This window comes from Salvelinus namaycush, chromosome 5 (assembly GCF_016432855.1).
Source record: "Salvelinus namaycush isolate Seneca chromosome 5, SaNama_1.0, whole genome shotgun sequence".
NCBI lineage: Eukaryota > Metazoa > Chordata > Actinopteri > Salmoniformes > Salmonidae > Salvelinus > Salvelinus namaycush.
The window spans coordinates 74,319,861-74,341,189 of NC_052311.1; the positions used below are offsets into that span (position 1 = coordinate 74,319,861).

At 45.4% G+C, this 21,329-nt stretch overlaps 1 protein-coding gene across 1 annotated transcript in view; it reads right to left on the reverse strand.

Annotated features, from left to right (window-relative positions):
- Positions 1-19,070, reverse strand: part of LOC120047352 (collectin-10-like) — a 26,325-nt gene extending 7,255 nt beyond the window's left edge. Inside the window, exons 1-3 of the mRNA XM_038992876.1 lie at positions 18,905-19,070; positions 14,771-14,842; positions 9,446-9,517 (exon numbers count right to left, since the gene is read on the reverse strand). Of these exons, the coding sequence (XP_038848804.1) occupies positions 9,446-9,517; positions 14,771-14,842; positions 18,905-19,019 (259 nt within the window). The 5' untranslated portion in view covers positions 19,020-19,070. The remainder of the gene's footprint in view (positions 1-9,445; positions 9,518-14,770; positions 14,843-18,904) is intronic.
- Positions 19,071-21,329: the final 2,259 nt, after the last annotated feature.

A 21,329-nucleotide genomic window follows, 5' to 3' on the forward strand; every position in this document is an offset into this window, starting at 1 on the left:
AGACAGGATGACCAGACTCTTTCTGTAGGTTCTGTCCAAAGCATTACAGACAGGATTGACCAGATCTTTGTAGGTCTGTCAAAGCATTACAGACAGGATTGACCAGACTCTTTCTGTAGGTCTGTCAAGCATTACAGACAGGATTGACCAGACTCTTTCTGTAGGTCTGATCAAAGCATTACAGACAGGATTGACCAGACTCTTTCTGTAGGTCTGTCAAAGCATTACAGACAGGATTGACCAGACTCTTTCTGTAGGTCTGTCAAAGTATTACAGACAGGATTGACCAGACTCTTTCTGTAGGTCTGTCAAAGCATTACAGACAGGATTGACCAGACTCTTTCTGTAGGTCTGTCAAAAGCATTACAGACAGGATTGACCAGACTCTTTCTGTAGGTCTGTCAAAGCATTACAGACAGGATTGACCAGACTCTTTCTGTAGGTCTGTCAAAGCATTACAGACAGGATGGACCAGACTCTTTCTGTAGGTCTGTCAAAGCTATTACAGACAGGATTGACCAGACTCTTTCTGTAGGTCTGTCAAAGCATTACAGACAGGATTGACCAGACTCTTTCTGTAGGTCTGTCAAAGCATTACAGACAGGATTGACCAGACTCTTTCTGTAGGTCTGTCAAAGCATTACAGACAGGATTGACCAGACTCTTTCTGTAGGTCTGTCAAAGCATTACAGACAGGATTGACCAGACTCTTTCTGTAGGTCTGTCAAAGCATTACAGACAGGATTGACCAGACTCTTTCTGTAGGTCTGTCAAAGCATTACAGACAGGATTGACCAGACTCTTTCTGTAGGTCTGTCAAAGCATTACAGACAGGATTGACCAGACTCTTTCTGTAGGTCTGTCAAAGCATTACAGACAGGATGGACCAGACTCTTTCTGTAGGTCTGTCAAAGCATTACAGACAGGATTGACCAGACTCTTTCTGTAGGTCTGTCAAAGCATTACAGACAGGATGGACCAGACTCTTTCTGTAGGTCTGTCAAAGCATTACAGACAGGATGGACCAGACTCTTTCTGTAGGTCTGTCAAAGCATTACAGACAGGATGGACCAGACTCTTTCTGTAGGTCTGTCAAAGCATTACAGACAGGATGGACCAGACTCTTTCTGTAGGTCTGTCAAAGCATTACAGACAGGATTGACCAGACTCTTTCTGTAGGTCTGTCAAAGCATTACAGACAGGATTGACCAGACTCTTTCTGTAGGTCTGTCAAAGCATTACAGACAGGATTGACCAGACTCTTTCTGTAGGTCTGTCAAAGCATTACAGACAGGATTGACCAGACTCTTTCTGTAGGTCTGTCAAAGCATTACAGACAGGATTGACCAGACTCTTTCTGTAGGTCTGTCAAAGCATTACAGACAGGATGGACCAGACTCTTTCTGTAGGTCTGTCAAAGCATTACAGACAGGATTGACCAGACTCTTTCTGTAGGTCTGTCAAAGCATTACAGACAGGATTGACCAGACTCTTTCTGTAGGTCTGTCAAAGCATTACAGACAGGATTGACCAGACTCTTTCTGTAGGTCTGTCAAAGTATTACAGACAGGATTGACCAGACTCTTTCTGTAGGTCTGTCAAAGCATTACAGACAGGATTGACCAGACTCTTTCTGTAGGTCTGTCAAAGCATTACAGACAGGATTGACCAGACTCTTTCTGTAGGTCTGTCAAAGCATTACAGACAGGATTGACCAGACTCTTTCTGTAGGTCTGTCAAAGCATTACAGACAGGATGGACCAGACTCTTTCTGTAGGTCTGTCAAAGCATTATACAGACAGGATTGACCAGACTCTTTCTGTAGTTCTGTCAAAGTATTACAGACAGGATTGACCAGACTCTTTCTGTAGGTCTGTCAAAGTATTACAGACAGGATGGACCAGACTCTTTCTGTAGGTCTGTCAAAGCATTACAGACAGGATTGACCAGACTCTTTCTGTAGGTCTGTCAAAGCATTACAGACAGGATTGACCAGACTCTTTCTGTAGGTCTGTCAAAGTATTACAGACAGGATTGACCAGACTCTTTCTGTAGGTCTGTCAAAGTATTACAGACAGGATTGACCAGACTCTTTCTGTAGGTCTGTCAAAGCATTACAGACAGGATTGACCAGACTCTTTCTGTAGGTCTGTCAAAGCATTACAGACAGGATTGACCAGACTCTTTCTGTAGGTCTGTCAAAGCATTACAGACAGGATTGACCAGACTCTTTCTGTAGGTCTGTCAAAGCATTACAGACAGGATGGACCAGACTCTTTCTGTAGGTCTGTCAAAGCATTACAGACAGGATTGACCAGACTATTTCTGTAGGTCTGTCAAAGCATTACAGACAGGATTGACCAGACTCTTTCTGTAGGTCTGTCAAAGCATTACAGACAGGATGGACCAGACTCTTTCTGTAGGTCTGTCAAAGCATTACAGACAGGATTGACCAGACTCTTTCTGTAGGTCTGTCAAAGCATTACAGACAGGATGGACCAGACTCTTTCTGTAGGTCTGTCAAAGCATTACAGACAGGATGGACCAGACTCTTTCTGTAGGTCTGTCAAAGCATTACAGACAGGATGGACCAGACTCTTTCTGTAGGTCTGTCAAAGCATTACAGACAGGATTGGCCAGACTCTTTCTGTAGGTCTGTCAAAGCATTACAGACAGGATTGACCAGACTCTTTCTGTAGGTCTGTCAAAGCATTACAGACAGGATTGACCAGACTCTTTCTGTAAGTCTGTCAAAGCATTACAGACAGGATTGACCAGACTCTTTCTGTAGGTCTGTCAAAGCATTACAGACAGGATTGACCAGACTCTTTCTGTAGGTCTGTCAAAGCATTACAGACAGGATGGACCAGACTCTTTCTGTAGGTCTGTCAAAGCATTACAGACAGGATTGACCAGACTCTTTCTGTAGGTCTGTCAAAGCATTACAGACAGGATTGACCAGACTCTTTCTGTAGGTCTGTCAAAGCATTACAGACAGGATTGACCAGACTCTTTCTGTAGGTCTGTCAAAGTATTACAGACAGGATTGACCAGACTCTTTCTGTAGGTCTGTCAAAGCATTACAGACAGGATTGACCAGACTCTTTCTGTAGGTCTGTCAAAGCATTACAGACAGGATTGACCAGACTCTTTCTGTAGGTCTGTCAAAGCATTACAGACAGGATTGACCAGACTCTTTCTGTAGGTCTGTCAAAGCATTACAGACAGGATGGACCAGACTCTTTCTGTAGGTCTGTCAAAGCATTATACAGACAGGATTGACCAGACTCTTTCTGTAGTTCTGTCAAAGTATTACAGACAGGATTGACCAGACTCTTTCTGTAGGTCTGTCAAAGTATTACAGACAGGATTGACCAGACTCTTTCTGTAGGTCTGTCAAAGCATTACAGACAGGATTGACCAGACTCTTTCTGTAGGTCTGTCAAAGCATTACAGACAGGATTGACCAGACTCTTTCTGTAGGTCTGTCAAAGTATTACAGACAGGATTGACCAGACTCTTTCTGTAGGTCTGTCAAAGTATTACAGACAGGATTGACCAGACTCTTTCTGTAGGTCTGTCAAAGCATTACAGACAGGATTGACCAGACTCTTTCTGTAGGTCTGTCAAAGCATTACAGACAGGATTGACCAGACTCTTTCTGTAGGTCTGTCAAAGCATTACAGACAGGATTGACCAGACTCTTTCTGTAGGTCTGTCAAACCATTACAGACAGGATGGACCAGACTCTTTCTGTAGGTCTGTCAAAGCATTACAGACAGGATTGACCAGACTATTTCTGTAGGTCTGTCAAAGCATTACAGACAGGATTGACCAGACTCTTTCTGTAGGTCTGTCAAAGCATTACAGACAGGATGGACCAGACTCTTTCTGTAGGTCTGTCAAAGCATTACAGACAGGATTGACCAGACTCTTTCTGTAGGTCTGTCAAAGCATTACAGACAGGATGGACCAGACTCTTTCTGTAGGTCTGTCAAAGCATTACAGACAGGATGGACCAGACTCTTTCTGTAGGTCTGTCAAAGCATTACAGACAGGATGGACCAGACTCTTTCTGTAGGTCTGTCAAAGCATTACAGACAGGATTGGCCAGACTCTTTCTGTAGGTCTGTCAAAGCATTACAGACAGGATTGACCAGACTCTTTCTGTAGGTCTGTCAAAGCATTACAGACAGGATTGACCAGACTCTTTCTGTAGGTCTGTCAAAGCATTACAGACAGGATTGACCAGACTCTTTCTGTAGGTCCGTCAAAGCATTACAGACAGGATTGACCAGACTATTTCTGTAGGTCTGTCAAAGCATTACAGACAGGATTGACCAGACTCTTTCTGTAGGTCTGTCAAAGTATTACAGACAGGATTGACCAGACTCTTTCTGTAAGTCTGTCAAAGTATTACAGACAGGATTGACCAGACTCTTTCTGTAGGTCTGTCAAAGCATTACAGACAGGATTGACCAGACTCTTTCTGTAGGTCTGTCAAAGCATTACAGACAGGATTGACCAGACTCTTTCTGTAGGTCTGTCAAAGTATTACAGACAGGATTGACCAGACTCTTTCTGTAGGTCTGTCAAAGTATTACAGACAGGATTGACCAGACTCTTTCTGTAGGTCTGTCAAAGCATTACAGACAGGATTGACCAGACTCTTTCTGTAGGTCTGTCAAAGCATTACAGACAGGATGGACCAGACTCTTTCTGTAGGTCTGTCAAAGCATTACAGACAGGATTGACCAGACTCTTTCTGTAGGTCTGTCAAAGCATTACAGACAGGATGGACCAGACTCTTTCTGTAGGTCTGTCAAAGCATTACAGACAGGATTGACCAGACTCTTTCTGTAGGTCTGTCAAAGCATTACAGACAGGATTGACCAGACTCTTTCTGTAGGTCTGTCAAAGCATTACAGACAGGATTGACCAGACTCTGTCTGTAGGTCTGTCAAAGCATTACAGACAGGATTGACCAGACTCTTTCTGTAGGTCTGTCAAAGCATTACAGACAGGATTGACCAGACTCTTTCTGTAGGTCTATCAAAGCATTACAGACAGGATTGACCAGACTCTTTCTGTAGGTCTGTCAAAGCATTACAGACAGGATTGACCAGACTCTTTCTGTAGGTCTGTCAAAGCATTATACAGACAGGATTGACCAGACTCTTGATGAGGCCTTGAGGTTTACGTACATGTTACTTCAGAGATTGGTTGCGTCACAAATGACACCTTATTCCCTATATAGTGCACCTATATAGTGCACTCTGGTAGGAAGTAGTGCACTACTGTTAACCAGGTTCTGGTAGAAAGTAGTGCACTACTGTTAACCAGGTTCTGATAGAAAGTAGTGCACTACTGTTGACCAGGCTCTGGTAGAAAGTAGTGCACTACTGTTGACCAGGCTCTGGTAGGAAGTAGTGCACTACTGTTGACCAGGCTCTGGTAGAAAGTAGTGCACTACTGTTAACCAGGCTCTGGTAGAAAGTAGTGCACTACTGTTAACCAGGCTCTGGTAGAAAGTAGTGCACTACTGTTGACCAGACTCTGATAGAAAGTAGTGCACTACTGTCTACTGGCAGACCTGAGTTCAAATACTATTTGATACTAATACTAAATACTATTAACAGTACCATCACTTTATTGGTCAATTGCACACAAGGTCCAACGGAACTTTGACTTCGGATTTAACCCCTCAGAAAGACGCACACACACACACGCGCACGCACACGCACACGCACACACACACACGCACACGCACACGCACACGCACACACACACACACAGACCGTTTTTTTTGAGAGGTGGGTTGGGGGGGGGGGGGGGGGGGGGAGCTGTTGTTGTGGGGGGTTAAGTGCCTTGCTCAAGAGCACAAAGGCATCTAGGCAAATTCTTTATCTGTGCTTGATTGAGCTTGCCTGGCTTAATATACCGATAGAATAGTCCCAACACTGTAACCCCTGTCCGTCTGATACTACAGGCAGGCTAGAGCACTGTTACCCCTGTCCATCTGATACTACAGGCAGGCCAGAGCACTGTTACCCCTGTCCATCTGATACTACAGGCAGGCCAGAGCACTGTTACCCCTGTCCATCTGATACTACAGGCAGGCTAGAGCACTGTTACCCCTGTCCATCTGATACTACAGGCAGGCCAGAGCACTGTTACCCCTGTCCGTCTGATACTACAGGCAGGCCAGGCTAGAGCACTGTTACCCCTGTACATCTGATACTACAGGCAGGCCAGAGCACTGTTACCCCTGTCCGTCTGATACTACAGGCAGGCCAGGCTAGAGCACTGTTACCCCTGTCCGTCTGATACTACAGGCAGGTTAGAGCACTGTTACCCCTGTACATCTGATACTACAGGCAGGCCAGAGCACTGTTACCCCTGTCCATCTGATACTACAGGCAGGCCAGGCTAGAGCACTGTTACCCCTGTCCATCTGATACTACAGGCAGGCCAGGCTAGAGCACTGTTACCCCTGTCCGTCTGATACTACAGGCAGGCTAGAGCACTGTTACCCCTGTCCATCTGATACTACAGGCAGGCCAGGCTAGAGCACTGTTACCCCTGTCCATCTGATACTACAGGCAGGCCAGGCTAGAGCACTGTTACCCCTGTCCGTCTGATACTACAGGCAGGCTAGGCCAGAGCACTGTTACCCCTGTCCATCTGATACTACAGGCAGGCCAGGCTAGAGCACTGTTAGCCCTGTCCATCTGATACTACAGGCAGGCCAGGCTAGAGCACTGTTACCCCTGTCCGTCTGATACTACAGGCAGGCCAGGCTAGAGCACTGTTACCCCTGTCCGTCTGATACTACAGGCAGGCCAGGCCAGAGCACTGTTACCCCTGTCCATCTGATACTACAGGCAGGCCAGGCTAGAGCACTGTTACCCCTGTCCATCTGATACTACAGGCAGGCCAGGCTAGAGCACTGTTACCCCTGTCCGTCTGATACTACAGGCAGGCTAGGCCAGAGCACTGTTACCCCTGTCCATCTGATACTACAGGCAGGCCAGGCTAGAGCACTGTTAGCCCTGTCCATCTGATACTACAGGCAGGCCAGGCTAGAGCACTGTTACCCCTGTCCGTCTGATACTACAGGCAGGCTAGGCCAGAGCACTGTTACCCCTGTCCATCTGATACTACAGGCAGGCCAGGCCAGAGCACTGTTACCCCTGTCCATCTGATACTACAGGCAGGCCAGGCTAGAGCACTGTTACCCCTGTCCATCTGATACTACAGGCAGGCCAGGCCAGAGCACTGTTACCCCTGTCCATCTGATACTACAGGCAGGCCAGGCCAGAGCACTGTTACCCCTGTCCATCTGATACTACAGGCAGGCCAGGCCAGAGCACTGTTACCCCTGTCCATCTGATACTACAGGCAGGCCAGGCTAGAGCACTGTTTCCCCTGTCCATCTGATACTACAGGCAGGCCAGGCCAGAGCACTGTTACCCCTGTCCATCTGATACTACAGGCAGGCCAGGCTAGAGCACTGTTACCCCTGTCCATCTGATACTACAGGCAGGCTAGAGCACTGTTACCCCTGTCCATCTGATACTACAGGCAGGCTAGAGCACTGTTACCCCTGTCCTTCTGATACTACAGGCAGGCTAGAGCACTGTTACCCCTGTCCATCTGATACTACAGGCAGGCTAGAGCACTGTTACCCCTGTCCATCTGATACTAAAGGCAGGCTAGAGCACTGTTACCCCTGTCCATCTGATACTACAGGCAGGCTAGAGCACTGTTAGCCCTGTCCGTCTGATACTACAGGCAGGCCAGGCCAGAGCACTGTTACCCCTGTCCGTCTGATACCACAGGCAGGCCAGGCTAGAGCACTGTTACCCCTGTCCGTCTGATACTACAGGCAGGCCAGGCCAGAGCACTGTTACCCCTGTCCTTCTGATACTACAGGCAGGCCAGGCCAGAGCACTGTTACCCCTGTCCATCTGATACTACAGGCAGGCCAGGCCAGAGCACTGTTACCCCTGTCCATCTGATACTACAGGCAGGCCAGGCCAGAGCACTGTTACCCCTGTCCATCTGATACTACAGGCAGGCCAGGCCAGAGCACTGTTACCCCTGTCCGTCTGATACTACAGGCAGGCCAGGCCAGAGCACTGTTACCCCTGTCCGTCTGATACTACAGGCAGGCCAGGCCAGAGCACTGTTACCCCTGTCCATCTGATACTACAGGCAGGCTAGAGCACTGTTACCCCTGTCCTTCTGATACTACAGGCAGGCTAGAGCACTGTTACCCCTGTCCATCTGATACTACAGGCAGGCTAGAGCACTGTTACCCCTGTCCATCTGATACTACAGGCAGGCCAGGCTAGAGCACTGTTACCCCTGTCCATCTGATACTACAGGCAGGCTAGAGCACTGTTACCCCTGTCCATCTGATACTACAGGCAGGCTAGAGCACTGTTACCCCTGTCCGTCTGATACTACAGGCAGGCCAGGCTAGAGCACTGTTACCCCTGTCCATCTGATACTACAGGCAGGCCAGGCTAGAGCACTGTTACCCCTGTCCATCTGATACTACAGGCAGGCCAGGCTAGAGCACTGTAACCCCTGTCCATCTGATACTACAGGCAGGCCAGGCTAGAGCACTGTTACCCCTGTCCATCTGATACTACAGGCAGGCCAGGCTAGAGCACTGTTACCCCTGTCCGTCTGATACTACAGGCAGGCCAGAGCACTGTTACCCCTGTCCATCTGATACTACAGGCAGGCCAGACTAGACCACTGTTACCCCTGTCCGTCTGATACCACAGGCAGGCCAGGCTAGAGCACTGTTACCCCTGTCCGTCTGATACTACAGGCAGGCCAGGCCAGAGCACTGTTACCCCTGTCCATCTGATACTACAGCCAGGCTAGAGCACTGTTACCCCTGTCCATCTGATACTACAGGCAGGCCAGGCTAGAGCACTGTAACCCCTGTCCATCTGATACTACAGGCAGGCCAGGCTAGAGCAAATAATCAAAGAATGGAAGGATTTCAAATAGTATTTGAACCCAGGTCTGTCTAATAGATGCATCAACAACCCAAGTTGAAGGGTTCAATGGGAAGAGAGGCTGAATACATTGGATAAAAACTAAACAAGTACCTGTTTATGTAAAACAAACTTGATGAAGGTCTCTCCCAGGTAGTTTGGGTCTGGCAGTGTGTCTCTGTGGCTACGCTCTAAATGGCACCCTATTCCCTGTATAGTGCACTACTTTTCACCAGCCCTATGGGTAGTAGTGCACTACTTTTGACCAGCCCTATGGGTAGTAGTGCACTACTTTTGACCAGTCCTATGGCTGAATAGGGTGCCAGTAGAGACACGGCCTCTGTATCATTGGCCTGAGATGCAGCCAGAACAGTTTTCTTCTCTGTAAGCAGAATGGTTCTCAGTCAGTCTGATTACTAAATGATTACCTTTGTCTCCAGCAGAACCCATCTTCCCCATCCGGCCCACCTCTCCTTTATCTCCGAGCTCCCCTGTCAGACCTGTGAGAGAGGGAAGGAGAAGACTGGTGAACTGCCAGACCAAAGAAAATTGTAAATAGGTAGGGAGATTTTTTGGTCTGTTTCTTTATTGCTGTTTTCTTATGGTTTTGTATGGCAGTTAGACTACTGATGGAATTTAAAGAGAGAAACTAAAGGCCAGAGAGAGAGAGAGAGGGGAGGGAGAGGGGGAGAGAGATAGAGGAGAGGGAGAGGGAGAGAAGGTGGAGAAAGAGAGAGGGGAGGGAGAGGGAGAGAGAGAGGGGGGAGGGAGAGGGAGAGAAGGTGGAGAGAGAGAGAGGGGAGGGAGAGGGGGAGAGAGATAGAGGGGAGGGAGAGAGAGAGAAGGTGGAGAGAGAGAGAGGGGAGGGAGAGGGAGAGAGAGAGAGGGGAGGGAGAGGGAGAGAAGGTGGAGAGAGAGAGAGGGGAGGGAGAGGAGGAGAGAGAGAGGGGGGAGGGAGAGAGAGAGAGATAAAGAGAGAGGGGAGGGAGAGGGGGAGAGAGAGAGAGGGGGGGGAGGGAGAGGGGGAGAGAGAGAGAGGGGAGGGAGAGGAGGAGAGAGAGAGGGGAGGGAGAGAGAGAGAGAGAGAGAGAGGGGAGGGAGAGGGGGAGAGAGAGAGAGGGGGGAGGGAGAGGGGGAGAGAGAGAGGGGAGGGAGAGAAGGAGAGAGAGAGAGGGGAGGGAGAGGGGGAGAGAGGGAGAGGGGAGGGAGAGGGAGAGAAGATGGAGAGAGAGAGAGGGGAGGGAGAGGGTGAGAGAGAGAGAAGGGAGGGAGAGGGAGAGAAGGTGGAGAGAGAGAGAGGGGAGGGAGAGAGAGAAAGGGGGAGAGAGGTGGAGAGTGAGAGGCGGGGAGAGGGTGGCGAAATAGAAAGAGGGGGAGATGAAGAGGGGGGAGAGAGAGACCCAACCAAATCATGAGAAAACAAAAAGATAATTACTTGACACATTGGAAAAAAACAGTGCAAACTGGAATGCTATTTGGCCCTAAACAGAGAGTTCACAGTGGCAGAATACCTGACCACTGTGACTGACCCAAACTTAAGGAAAGCTTTGACTATGTACAGACTCAGTGAGCATAGCCTTGCTATTGAAACAGGCCGCCGTAGAACAGACCTGGCTCTCATGAGAAGACAGGCTATGTGCACCCTGCCCACAAAATGAGGTGGAAACTGAGCTGCACTTCCTAACCTCCTGCCAAATGTATAACCATATTAGAGACACATATTTCCCTCAGATTACACAGATCCACAAAGAATTCGAAAAACAAACCCAATTTTGATAAACTCCCATATCTACTGGGTGAAATACCACAGTGTGCCTCACAGCAGCAATATTTGTGACCTGTTGCCACAAGAAAAGGGCAACCAGTGAAGAACAAACACCATTGTAAATACAACCCATATTTATGTTTATTTATTTTCCCTTTTGTACTTGAACTATTTTCACATCATTACAACACTGTATATATATAATATGACATTTGAAATGTCTTTATTCTTTTGGAACTTCTGTGAGTGTAATGTTTACTGTTACTTTTTATTGTTTATTTCCCCTTTGTTTATTATCTACTTCACTTGCTTTGGCAACGTTAACATATATTTCGAGAGACGGATTGGGAAATCTGCTTTTTACGCGGAATCTGCTTTTTATGCCAGAGCCGCTCTGCCAGGATCAAAATGAGTATTTCCTCAGGACATATTCAGCTGCAAATGGATAGTAGTTGAGATAATAACTGATGCAGGACGCCCTTCCAAATAGCCTGTACCACACATGAACCATCTAGCACCAGTCAATATTGTTTATCACTATGTAATTCAGCCATGTCCATTTTGATTGAATTGTAATTATTTTGTATCTTCACAGATTGTATAAAGCGTTTTTTTCCCCCCAGGTTGTGAGATCTCATGGTGTTTTTCCTACGTTTGGGTTTTGTTCAGCCTGGCATATGTACAGCTCAAGTATTTTAGTCATCATCATTTTTCAGGACAATCATTTCAACATAATTTCAGCTGACTGAATACACCATTTTTTTTTAAAGGAAAGATCCTAACACACGGAAACATTTCTCAACATGGAACATCATCATTATGGTGTCTGCTTTCTTATTCTAGCAGGTGGGACATTTAAAATTATAGGCTGAACGTGAAGAGATTGTTTGATTTAGTCAGTAACAGTCATTATAAAACGGGTTGTTTGGATTCTGGATGCTGATTGGGCGAGCAGCGTTCCAAGCCGTGTTGTATTGACGGTCCCAGACACACCTATACCTGATCAACGCTTCCCTCTGAGAAGTATCACTGCACCTCCATAAGACTATCCTGATCGTGTTGCTGTCTGAATCATCGCTTGGTTTTATCCCAACTCGCACATTATTTCCCCTTGCTTCCAGCCTAGCATTTAGTTTGGTTCAGCGGGGGATAATATACGCCTCGCTGTCTGCCTGTCAGACCTCGGAAACAGTGTTCAACTTTTTAATTTAGATCTCTGTAGGACCATATAGTGAACGGTGTCCAGACGAGACTCGACAACTTTCTCTGAGCCAGTGGAAATCACCCATCAACGTCAGTATCATGGACATATCCAAGTAAATGTCAACAGAACAAAAAGCTCAAACAAAGGAAAATGCAGTTTGTGTCCTGTTATTCAAGGTTCAATGTTTTGACGTGACTGAGTTAGCTGAAGTTGGCTAGCTATCTAGCAAGTGACAAGAACGTTAGCTATACAGCCTGCATAGCAACCATTTTATTTAGAACGGATGACCAGTCCTTTTGCATAGCAACTATGCAAAAACCATTTACAACTGGGTCACATCTGTAGCAACATGACCAAAATAACTAACAACCAGATTATTCTGGTGGAATAATTCAAGTGTATGTAATGACTTATCCAAATAACGTTTTAATGAAAATATGTAACCATTGTTATTTTAAATATGTTGGTAAGAATTTTCTAAAAGCAATATGGCACACAAGGCAGTGGCTTATCGCATCGAGCCAAACAATCCCATTTACCTGCTGTGACTGTAGTCATTATATAGCACTGCCTCTTGCACCTTATTGCTTGATTATCCACTACTTTATACAGGTCTGATTATTGACATTTTCTCACTGATATTGCCAGTTTAACCAGCAATCAGAAGATGTCATTCTCTCATTTCACTTCCCCCTCACTTCCCCCCCAGCCGTTGTAACTTGTCTAATGACTCTCCTTCTCCCAGGTGCTGAAGGCACCAGCAGCTGATGCAGGACCCGTAGAGCCCTATGGGTCCTGGTCAACAGTAGAGCCCTATGGGTCCTGGTCAACAGTAGAGCCCTATGGGTCCTGGTCAACAGTAGAGCCCCATGGGTCCTGGTCAAAAGTACTGTATTATTTAAGGAAAATATGGTGCCATTTGTAATGCATTTTAGTTTAGTGACCCTTACATGCAATGTAAAATTAAAGGCAATTACCCTTTGGCTTCAGTCAATCTTAGCTTAGTCAACGACAGTAGTGTGTGTAGTGGATGTTTTAAACTCACTTTGATGGTTAGTAACCCTCTATAAGCCCCATGTACATTTTAAAGTAACTCTAACATCTCTTAGTAAATTACCTGTAAAGGAAACTTTGATCAAGCTGAGTATTTACTGTAATGTCATGTAATGGATTTATAAAGCACTACTTTATGGTGAACATACATCAAATCCAACCTAACAACAAACATACAGGAAACCAACATACATCAAATCCAACCTAACAACAAACATACAGGAAACCAACATACAGGAAACCAGTTTTGTTATACACTGTGGGTGAAGTTGAAAAAACAAGTCAACAAGTTTTATTTGTTCTTTCTTTTTTGTTGTAAATGACTCCAACGGTCCTGGCTGACATTTGTCTCTGTCTGTTGGTCCGATGATAGAGGTGTGTGTTTGTGAAAGAGGCCAGCCAGCCAGAAGTTCATTTAGCACCTGGCCCTGCCTCCTACCTCCACCTCCCACAGAACATACATGGTGCTCCCGCCGACCGCTGGCCGCCATCCTGCAGCAGCAGCAATTAACACGTCTGCTCTGATGTGACTTCCTTCAAGGAAAAGCCCAGAGTCAGGCTCACGGAGGCTGTCTGGTCTGGCCCAGGCTACTCCACTGTAACTCAGCTCACTGCCGGTGCCAATTAGACCTCACTCACTCACGTCAGAGTCAGACACAGTGCTGCTTCTGAATCTAGAAAGACTGGGGGGATAGCTAGTCTGTTCTGCTTCTGAATCTAGAAAGACTGGGGGGATAGCTAGTCTGTTCTGCTTCTGAATCTAGAAAGACTGGGGGGATAGCTAGTCTGTTCTGCTTCTGAATCTAGAAAGACTGGGGGGATAGCTAGTCTGTTCTGCTTCTGAGTCTAGAGTATTGAGTGCTTATATAGGCATTTACCTTCAACTGGGGGGGTTTACATACCTTTATCTCTGGGGACTGACTCTGCGTTGGCAGTGGTGGAAAAATGGTGATACTTGAGTAAAAGTAAAGATACCTTAATAGAAAATGACTCAAGTAAAAGAGAAATAGTAAAAGTCTAAAAGTACTTGGTTTTAAATATATTTAAGTATCAAAAGTTAATGTAATTACTAAAATATACTTAAGTATCAAAAGTAAAAGTACAAATAATAAAAAATTCCTTATATTAAGAAAATTAAAGATTTTCTTTTTTTTTAAATTTACGGATAGCCAGGGGAACACTACAACACTCAGACATAATTTTCAAACAAAGCATTTGTGTTTAGTGAGTCTGCCGGATCAAAGGCAGTGGGAATGACTATGGATATTTTCTTGATAAGTGTGTGAATTGGACCATTTTCCTGTCCTGCTAAGCATAAAAAATGTAACGAGTACTTTTGGGTGTCAGGGGAAATGTTTGGAGTAAAAAGTACCAAATTGTCTTTAGGAATGTAGTGAAATAAAAGTTAAAATTGTCAAAATTATAAATTATAAAAGTACAGATACCCCCAAAGCTACTTAAGTAGTACTTTAAAGTATTTTTACTTAAGTACTTTACACCACTACGCGTGGGAGTATACAAAACACCTCAGCTCACTTAGATGTTAACAAACTCTGTTTAGATGCTCTGTTTAAAGCCGTCCAGACAACAATTTAAAAACGATTTAAAAAGGATCAGTAGAACATTCCGGTGAGTTGAATCAACTCTCTGGCTTTTATACCACTTCCTTTTAATTCCTCAATGATTCATGTATTTTAATATTAAACCAATAAAAAATATATAAGGAGGAACCTAGTAGTCCTGGTGGTCCGGTCTTTCCCAGCCGTCCCTGGTCTCCCTCGTCTCCCCCTTCACCCAGGTCTCCTGTTAGGAGAGGAAGAAAAGTTGAGAGGAGATTCAGCAACTCTTGGAGGCCAATGGAAGTAAATAAAAAAGCTTCTTTATTGTTGCACATAAAACCAATGTGTTTTGGCTTTTGGCCTTCAAGCTTTTTTTACATATATAAAAAAAACGTGATGCTTTTATACATTTCAAAATGGCCTCCTATGAACTCAGAGACCAATCACAACGAGGGGAAGAAAAAGCATATAACCCATTTTATGACAATGCAATAAATATGTCAAGCAAACTACAGAGAGAAGAGAATGACAATAGAGACAGAGAGAGGTCTGTTCAGTGGACTGAAAGGGTCTCATTTGACCTGAGAAAACCTGACTCAGTAGTGCCTTGGCTTTTCTGTGCGTGGTTTACAGGTTCACTGACTTCAAGACAAACCATAGCCGTTATTTCTCAGTCCATATAGACAGTACTGTTTGGGATGGGTCTTATCTAAATAAACTCCCCTATTGTGGAGCAGCTGTTTCAATACAGACAGGCAGCCAGACAGTCATAGTGGCCACTTCTCTGGCGCTAGCAAATAGCACGCAAAACAAAGTGAAACATTTCCTTGTGTATATTTTATAATTACTCATACAGTATATACTCCCCCTATTATTACAGTATTACCTCTACTGTCTTAGGGTGTTAGTTATAGTCCAAGCTACACAGCCAACACCGTGTTAATACTGCACAACACTACAACAGTAGCAGCCTCTCATACCAACCATGTCTTGAGGCTGTTGCCCCAATAAAGGAGATGGAAGTGACTGTACTATTTCAACACATGGTTATTGTTTAATAGCAGCAGGGTCTCTGTAGGGAACAAGCTACTGTTGTCGTAAAACAACAAAACACATTGTTTACTTGTAACATCATGGTGTCTGTAGGGAACAAGCTACTGTTGTAGTAAAACAGCAACCGGGGCATGCTATCTCCATTAACCAGGCTGTATCACAACCGGGGCATGCTATCTCCATTAACCAGGCTGTATCACAACCGAGGCATGCTATCTCCATTAACCAGGCTGTATCACAACCGAGGCATGCTATCTCCATTAATCAGGCTGTATCACAACCGGGGCATGCTATCTCCATTAACCAGGCTGTATCACAACCGAGGCATGCTATCTCCATTAACCAGGCTGTATCACAACCGAGGCATGCTATCTCCATTAACCAGGCTGTATCACAACCGAGGCATGCTATCTCCATTAACCAGGCTGTATCACAACCGAGGCAGGCTATCTCCATTAACCAGGCTGTATCACAACCGAGGCATGCTATCTCCATTAACCAGGCTGTATCACAACCGAGGCATGCTATCTCCATTAACCAGGCTGTATCACAACGAGGCATGCTACCTCCATTAACCAGACTGTATCACAACCGAGGCATGCTATCTCCATTAACCAGGCTGTATCACAACCGAGGCATGCTATCTCCATTAACCAGGCTGTATCACAACCGAGGCATGCTATCTCCATTAACCAGGCTGTATCACAACCGAGGCATGCTATCTCCATTAACCAGGCTGTATCACAACCGAGGCATGCTATCTCCATTAACCAGGCTGTATCACAACCGAGGCATGCTACCTCCATTAACCAGGCTGTATCACAACCGGCTGTGATTGGGAGTCCCATAGGGCAGCGCACAATTGGCCCAGCGTCGTCCCGGGTTTGGCCGGTCTAGGCCGTCATTGTAAATAAGCATTTGTTCTTAACTGACTTGCCTAGTTAAATAAAGGTTAAATAAAACATTTTAAAATAAAAATTAACCACCTGGTTTAACATGGTGCAGACAGATCATGCTATCTCCATTAACCGCCTGGTTTAACATGGTGCAGACAGATCATGCTATCTCCATTAACCGCCTGGTTTAACATGGTGCAGACAGATCATGCTATCTCTATTAACCGCCTGGTTTAACATGGTGCAGACAGATCATGCTATCTCCATTAACCGCGTGGTTTAACATGGTGCAGACATATCATGCTATCTCCATTAACCGCCTGGTTTAACATGATGCAGACAGATCATGCTATCTCCATTAACCGCCTGGGTTAACACGGTGCAGACAGATCATGCTATCTCCATTAACCACCGGGTTTAACATGGTGCAGACAGATCATGCTATCTCCATTAACCGCGTGGTTTAACACGGTGCAGACAGATCATGCTATCTCCATTAACCACCTGGTTTAACATGGTGCAGACAGATCATGCTATCTCCATTAACCACCTGGTTTAACATGGTGCAGACAGATCATGCTATCTCCATTAACCACCTGGTTTAACATGGTGCAGACATATCATGCTATCTCCATTAACCGCCTGGTTTAACATGGTGCAGACAGATCATGATATCTCCATTAACCGCCTGGTTTAACATGGTGCAGACAGATCATGCTATCTCCATTAACCGCCTGGTTTAACATGGTGCAGACAGATCATGCTATCTCCATTAACCGCCTGGTTTAACATGGTGCAGACATATCATGCTATCTCCATTAACCGCCTGGTTTAACATGATGCAGACAGATCATGCTATCTCCATTAACCACCTGGTTTAACATGGTGCAGACAGGTCATGCTATCTCCATTAACTACCTGGTTTAACATGGTGCAGACAGATCATGCTATCTCCATTAACCGCCTGGTTTAACATGGTGCAGACAGATCATGCTATCTCTATTAACCGCCTGGTTTAACATGGTGCAGACAGATCATGCTATCTCCATTAACCGCCTGGTTTAACATGGTGCAGACAGATCATGCTATCTCTATTAACCGCCTGGTTTAACATGGTGCAGACAGATCATGCTATCTCCATTAACCGCCTGGTTTATCATGGTGCAGACAGATCATGCTATCTCCATTAACCGCCTGGTTTAACATGGTGCAGACAGATCATGCTATCTCTATTAACCGCCTGGTTTAACATGGTGCAGACAGATCATGCTATCTCCATTAACCGCCTGGTTTAACATGGTGCAGACAGATCATGCTATCTCCATTAACTACCTGGTTTAACATGGTGCAGACAGATCATGCTATCTCTATTAACCGCCTGGTTTAACATGGTGCAGACAGATCATGCTATCTCCATTAACTACCTGGTTTAACATGGTGCAGACAGATCATGCTATCTCCATTAACCACCTGGGTTAACATGGTGCAGACAGATCATGCTATCTCCATTAACCACCTGGTTTAACATGGTGCAGACAGATCATGCTATCTCCATTAACCGCCTGGTTTAACATGGTGCAGACAGATCATGCTATCTCCATTAACCGCCTGGTTTAACATGGTGCAGACAGATCATGCTATCTCCATTAACCGCCTGGTTTAACATGGTGCAGACATATCATGCTATCTCCATTAACCGCCTGGTTTAACATGGTGCAGACAGATCATGCTATCTCCGTTAACGGCCTGGTTTAACATGGTGCAGACAGATCATGCTATCTCCATTAACCACCTGGTTTAACATGGTGCAGCCAGATCATGCTATCTCCATTAACCACCTGGTTTAACATGGTGCAGCCAGATCATGCTATCTCCATTAACCACCTGGTTTAACATGGTGCAGACAGATCATGCTATCTCCATTAACCGCCTGGTTTAACATGGTGCAGACAGATCATGCTATCTCCATTAACCGCCTGGTTTAACATGGTGCAGACAGATCATGCTATCTCCATTAACCGCCTGGTTTAACATGGTGCAGACAGATCATGCTATCTCCATTAACCGCCTGGTTTAACATGGTGCAGACAGATCATGCTATCTCCATTAACCGCCTGGTTTAACATGGTGCAGACAGGCTTTAGATCATCATTTGTTTTGCATAACATTGAATTTGCATAACATATCTATTAAATGGCAAATGGCAATATCTATGATGAGGTTTACAAAATGTTTTTCGAGCCCTGACAATTCCCAAGCTCTTACATAACATCAGACGGATTGCTGTGCTGTGGAGAAACACCAGATAGTTCTAAAATCCTTTAGAAAGCCTGCAGATGGAAGATTGAAAACATCACCTTTAGATCCTGGCAGAATAGTGTTGGAACAGACTTCGACCGCATTAAGAGAATCAAAGATAGTTGAAAGAACAGAGAGCACCAGGAGCCTCCTGCTGAAGTCGTGATGTTTCATGTCCTTTAGTATGAGGATTCAATACAGCACAAGGACCATACCGTATGTTTTAGACGCAGAGCTGGGTTCTATCTCTGTTTACCAAACGTTATCACTTCACTGTCATGCTGTCAGACAACATTATCCAGGCTAGGTAATTAGCCAGGGTAGGAAGGGGACACATGCTTTCTCACTCTTGTATCTGGAATTTGAGTGAACAAATTAGTGACTATCTTTGCAATGTTGTATTTGCCCCAGGATTATGTTATATCAATGTATTATTACTACTGTTATTGATTGTGTTTTAGTTTATGTAGTGTCCATTAGGAGTGTCTCTGACAGTATGTAGTGTCCATTAGGAGTGTCTCTGACAGTATGTAGTTTATGTAGTGTCCATTAGGAGTGTCTCTGACAGTATGTAGTTTATGTAGTGTCCATTAGGAGTGTCTCTGACAGTATGTAGTGTCCATTAGGAGTGTCTCTGACAGTATGTAGTTTATGTAGTGTCCATTAGGAGTGTCTCTGACAATATGTAGTTTATGTAGTGTCCATTAGGAGTGTCTCTGACAATATGTAGTTTATGTAGGGTCCATTAGGAGTGCCTCTGACAGTATGTAGTTTATGTAGTGTCCATTAGGAGTGTCCATTAGGAGTGTCTCTGACAGTATGTAGTGTCCATTAGGAGTGTCTCTGACAGTATGTAGTGTCCATTAGGAGTGTCTCTGACAGTATGTAGTCTATGTAGTGTCCATTAGGAGTGTCTCTGACAGTATGTAGTCTATGTAGTGTCCGTTAGGAGTGTCTCTGACAGTATGTAGTGTCCATTAGGAGTGTCTCTGACAGTATGTAGTTTATGTAGTGTCCATTAGGAGTGTCTCTGACAGTATGTAGTGTCCATTAGGAGTGTCTCTGACAGTATGTAGTTTATGTAGTGTCCATTAGGAGTGTCTCTGACAGTATGTAGTTTATGTAGTGTCCATTAGGAGTGTCTCTGACAGTATGTAGTTTATGTAGTGTCCATTAGGAGTGTCTCTGACAGTATGTAGTGTCCATTAGGAGTGTCTCTGACAGTATGTAGTTTATGTAGTGTCCATTAGGTGTGTCTCTGACAGTATGTAGTTTATGTAGTGTCCATTAGGAGTGTCTCTGACAGTATGTAGTGTCCATTAGGAGTGTCTCTGACAGTATGAGGTTGTGTGTCCTGGTATAGGGGCAGTAGGAGCATCTTAAGTGGAATGAGAGAGTTGTTACTGAACTGACAAAATTATGCTCCATAAAACATGTGTTCTACCTGCCAGTTCAATCTACAGGTCATCATTAGGTCCATAAAACATGTGTTCTACCTGCCAGTTCAAGGTCTTGGCCTACAGATGGAAATGTTACAACGTTCTAGTCAGTATAGTATCAACACTGCTTGAATCAGAGGGTGTGACAGTCTTATCAATACCATGGGAATTCTTCTCCTCTCCTCTCCTCTCCTCTCCTCTCCTCTCCTCTCCTCTCCTCTCCTCTCCTCTCCTCTCCTCTCCTCTCCTCTCCTCTCCTCTCCTCTCCTCTCCTCTCCTCTCCTCTCCTCTCCCCTCCCCTCTCCTCTCCTCTCCTCTCCTCTCCTCTCCTCTCCCCTCTCTCTCCTCCTCTCCACCCTGTTGACCACAGAGTCAGACACGGCAGTTGGAGTGGTGTGTCTGTGTGTTCCAGCCTGGTTCCAGCAGCTCATCCCTGCAGGCGTGACCGGCGAGAAGGCTGCATCCCAGATGGCACCCTATTTCATTTATAGTGCACTGCTTTTGACCAGGCCACATAGGGAATAGGGTGCTCCCTCCCTCTCAATGATCAACCACAAACCCCTGTTTCCCCTCGAGACATTCTCTCATAATTGCGTCCACCTCATTAGACACCATGTGATGAAGAATGCATAGATTACAGTGGGGTTTGGAGGAGTGGAATTCCCTCTGAGAGGAAAAGCTGTCTGCACTGAACCACATGTCTTGGCTAGAGCCGTTTCCTCATAGATTTGTGTTTCCTCCAGTACTTTTAGCTCTTCATCAATATGAAACCAGTTGTGGAGTTGCCCCTCCTAATCTTTAAAGGGGAGGACAGAGCCCAGGGGACTCTAATCTTTAAAGGGGAGGAGAGAGGCCAGGGGCATCTATTTTTTAAAGGGGAAGAGAGAGGGGGCATATTTTCTTTCCAGGGGCCTCTAATCTTTAAAGGGGAAGAGAGAGGGAGCATATTTTCTTTCCAGGGGCCTCTAATCTTTAAAGGGGAGGAGAGAGGCAAGAGGCATCTAATCTTTAAAGGGGAAGTGGGAGGGAGCATCTTTTCTTTCCA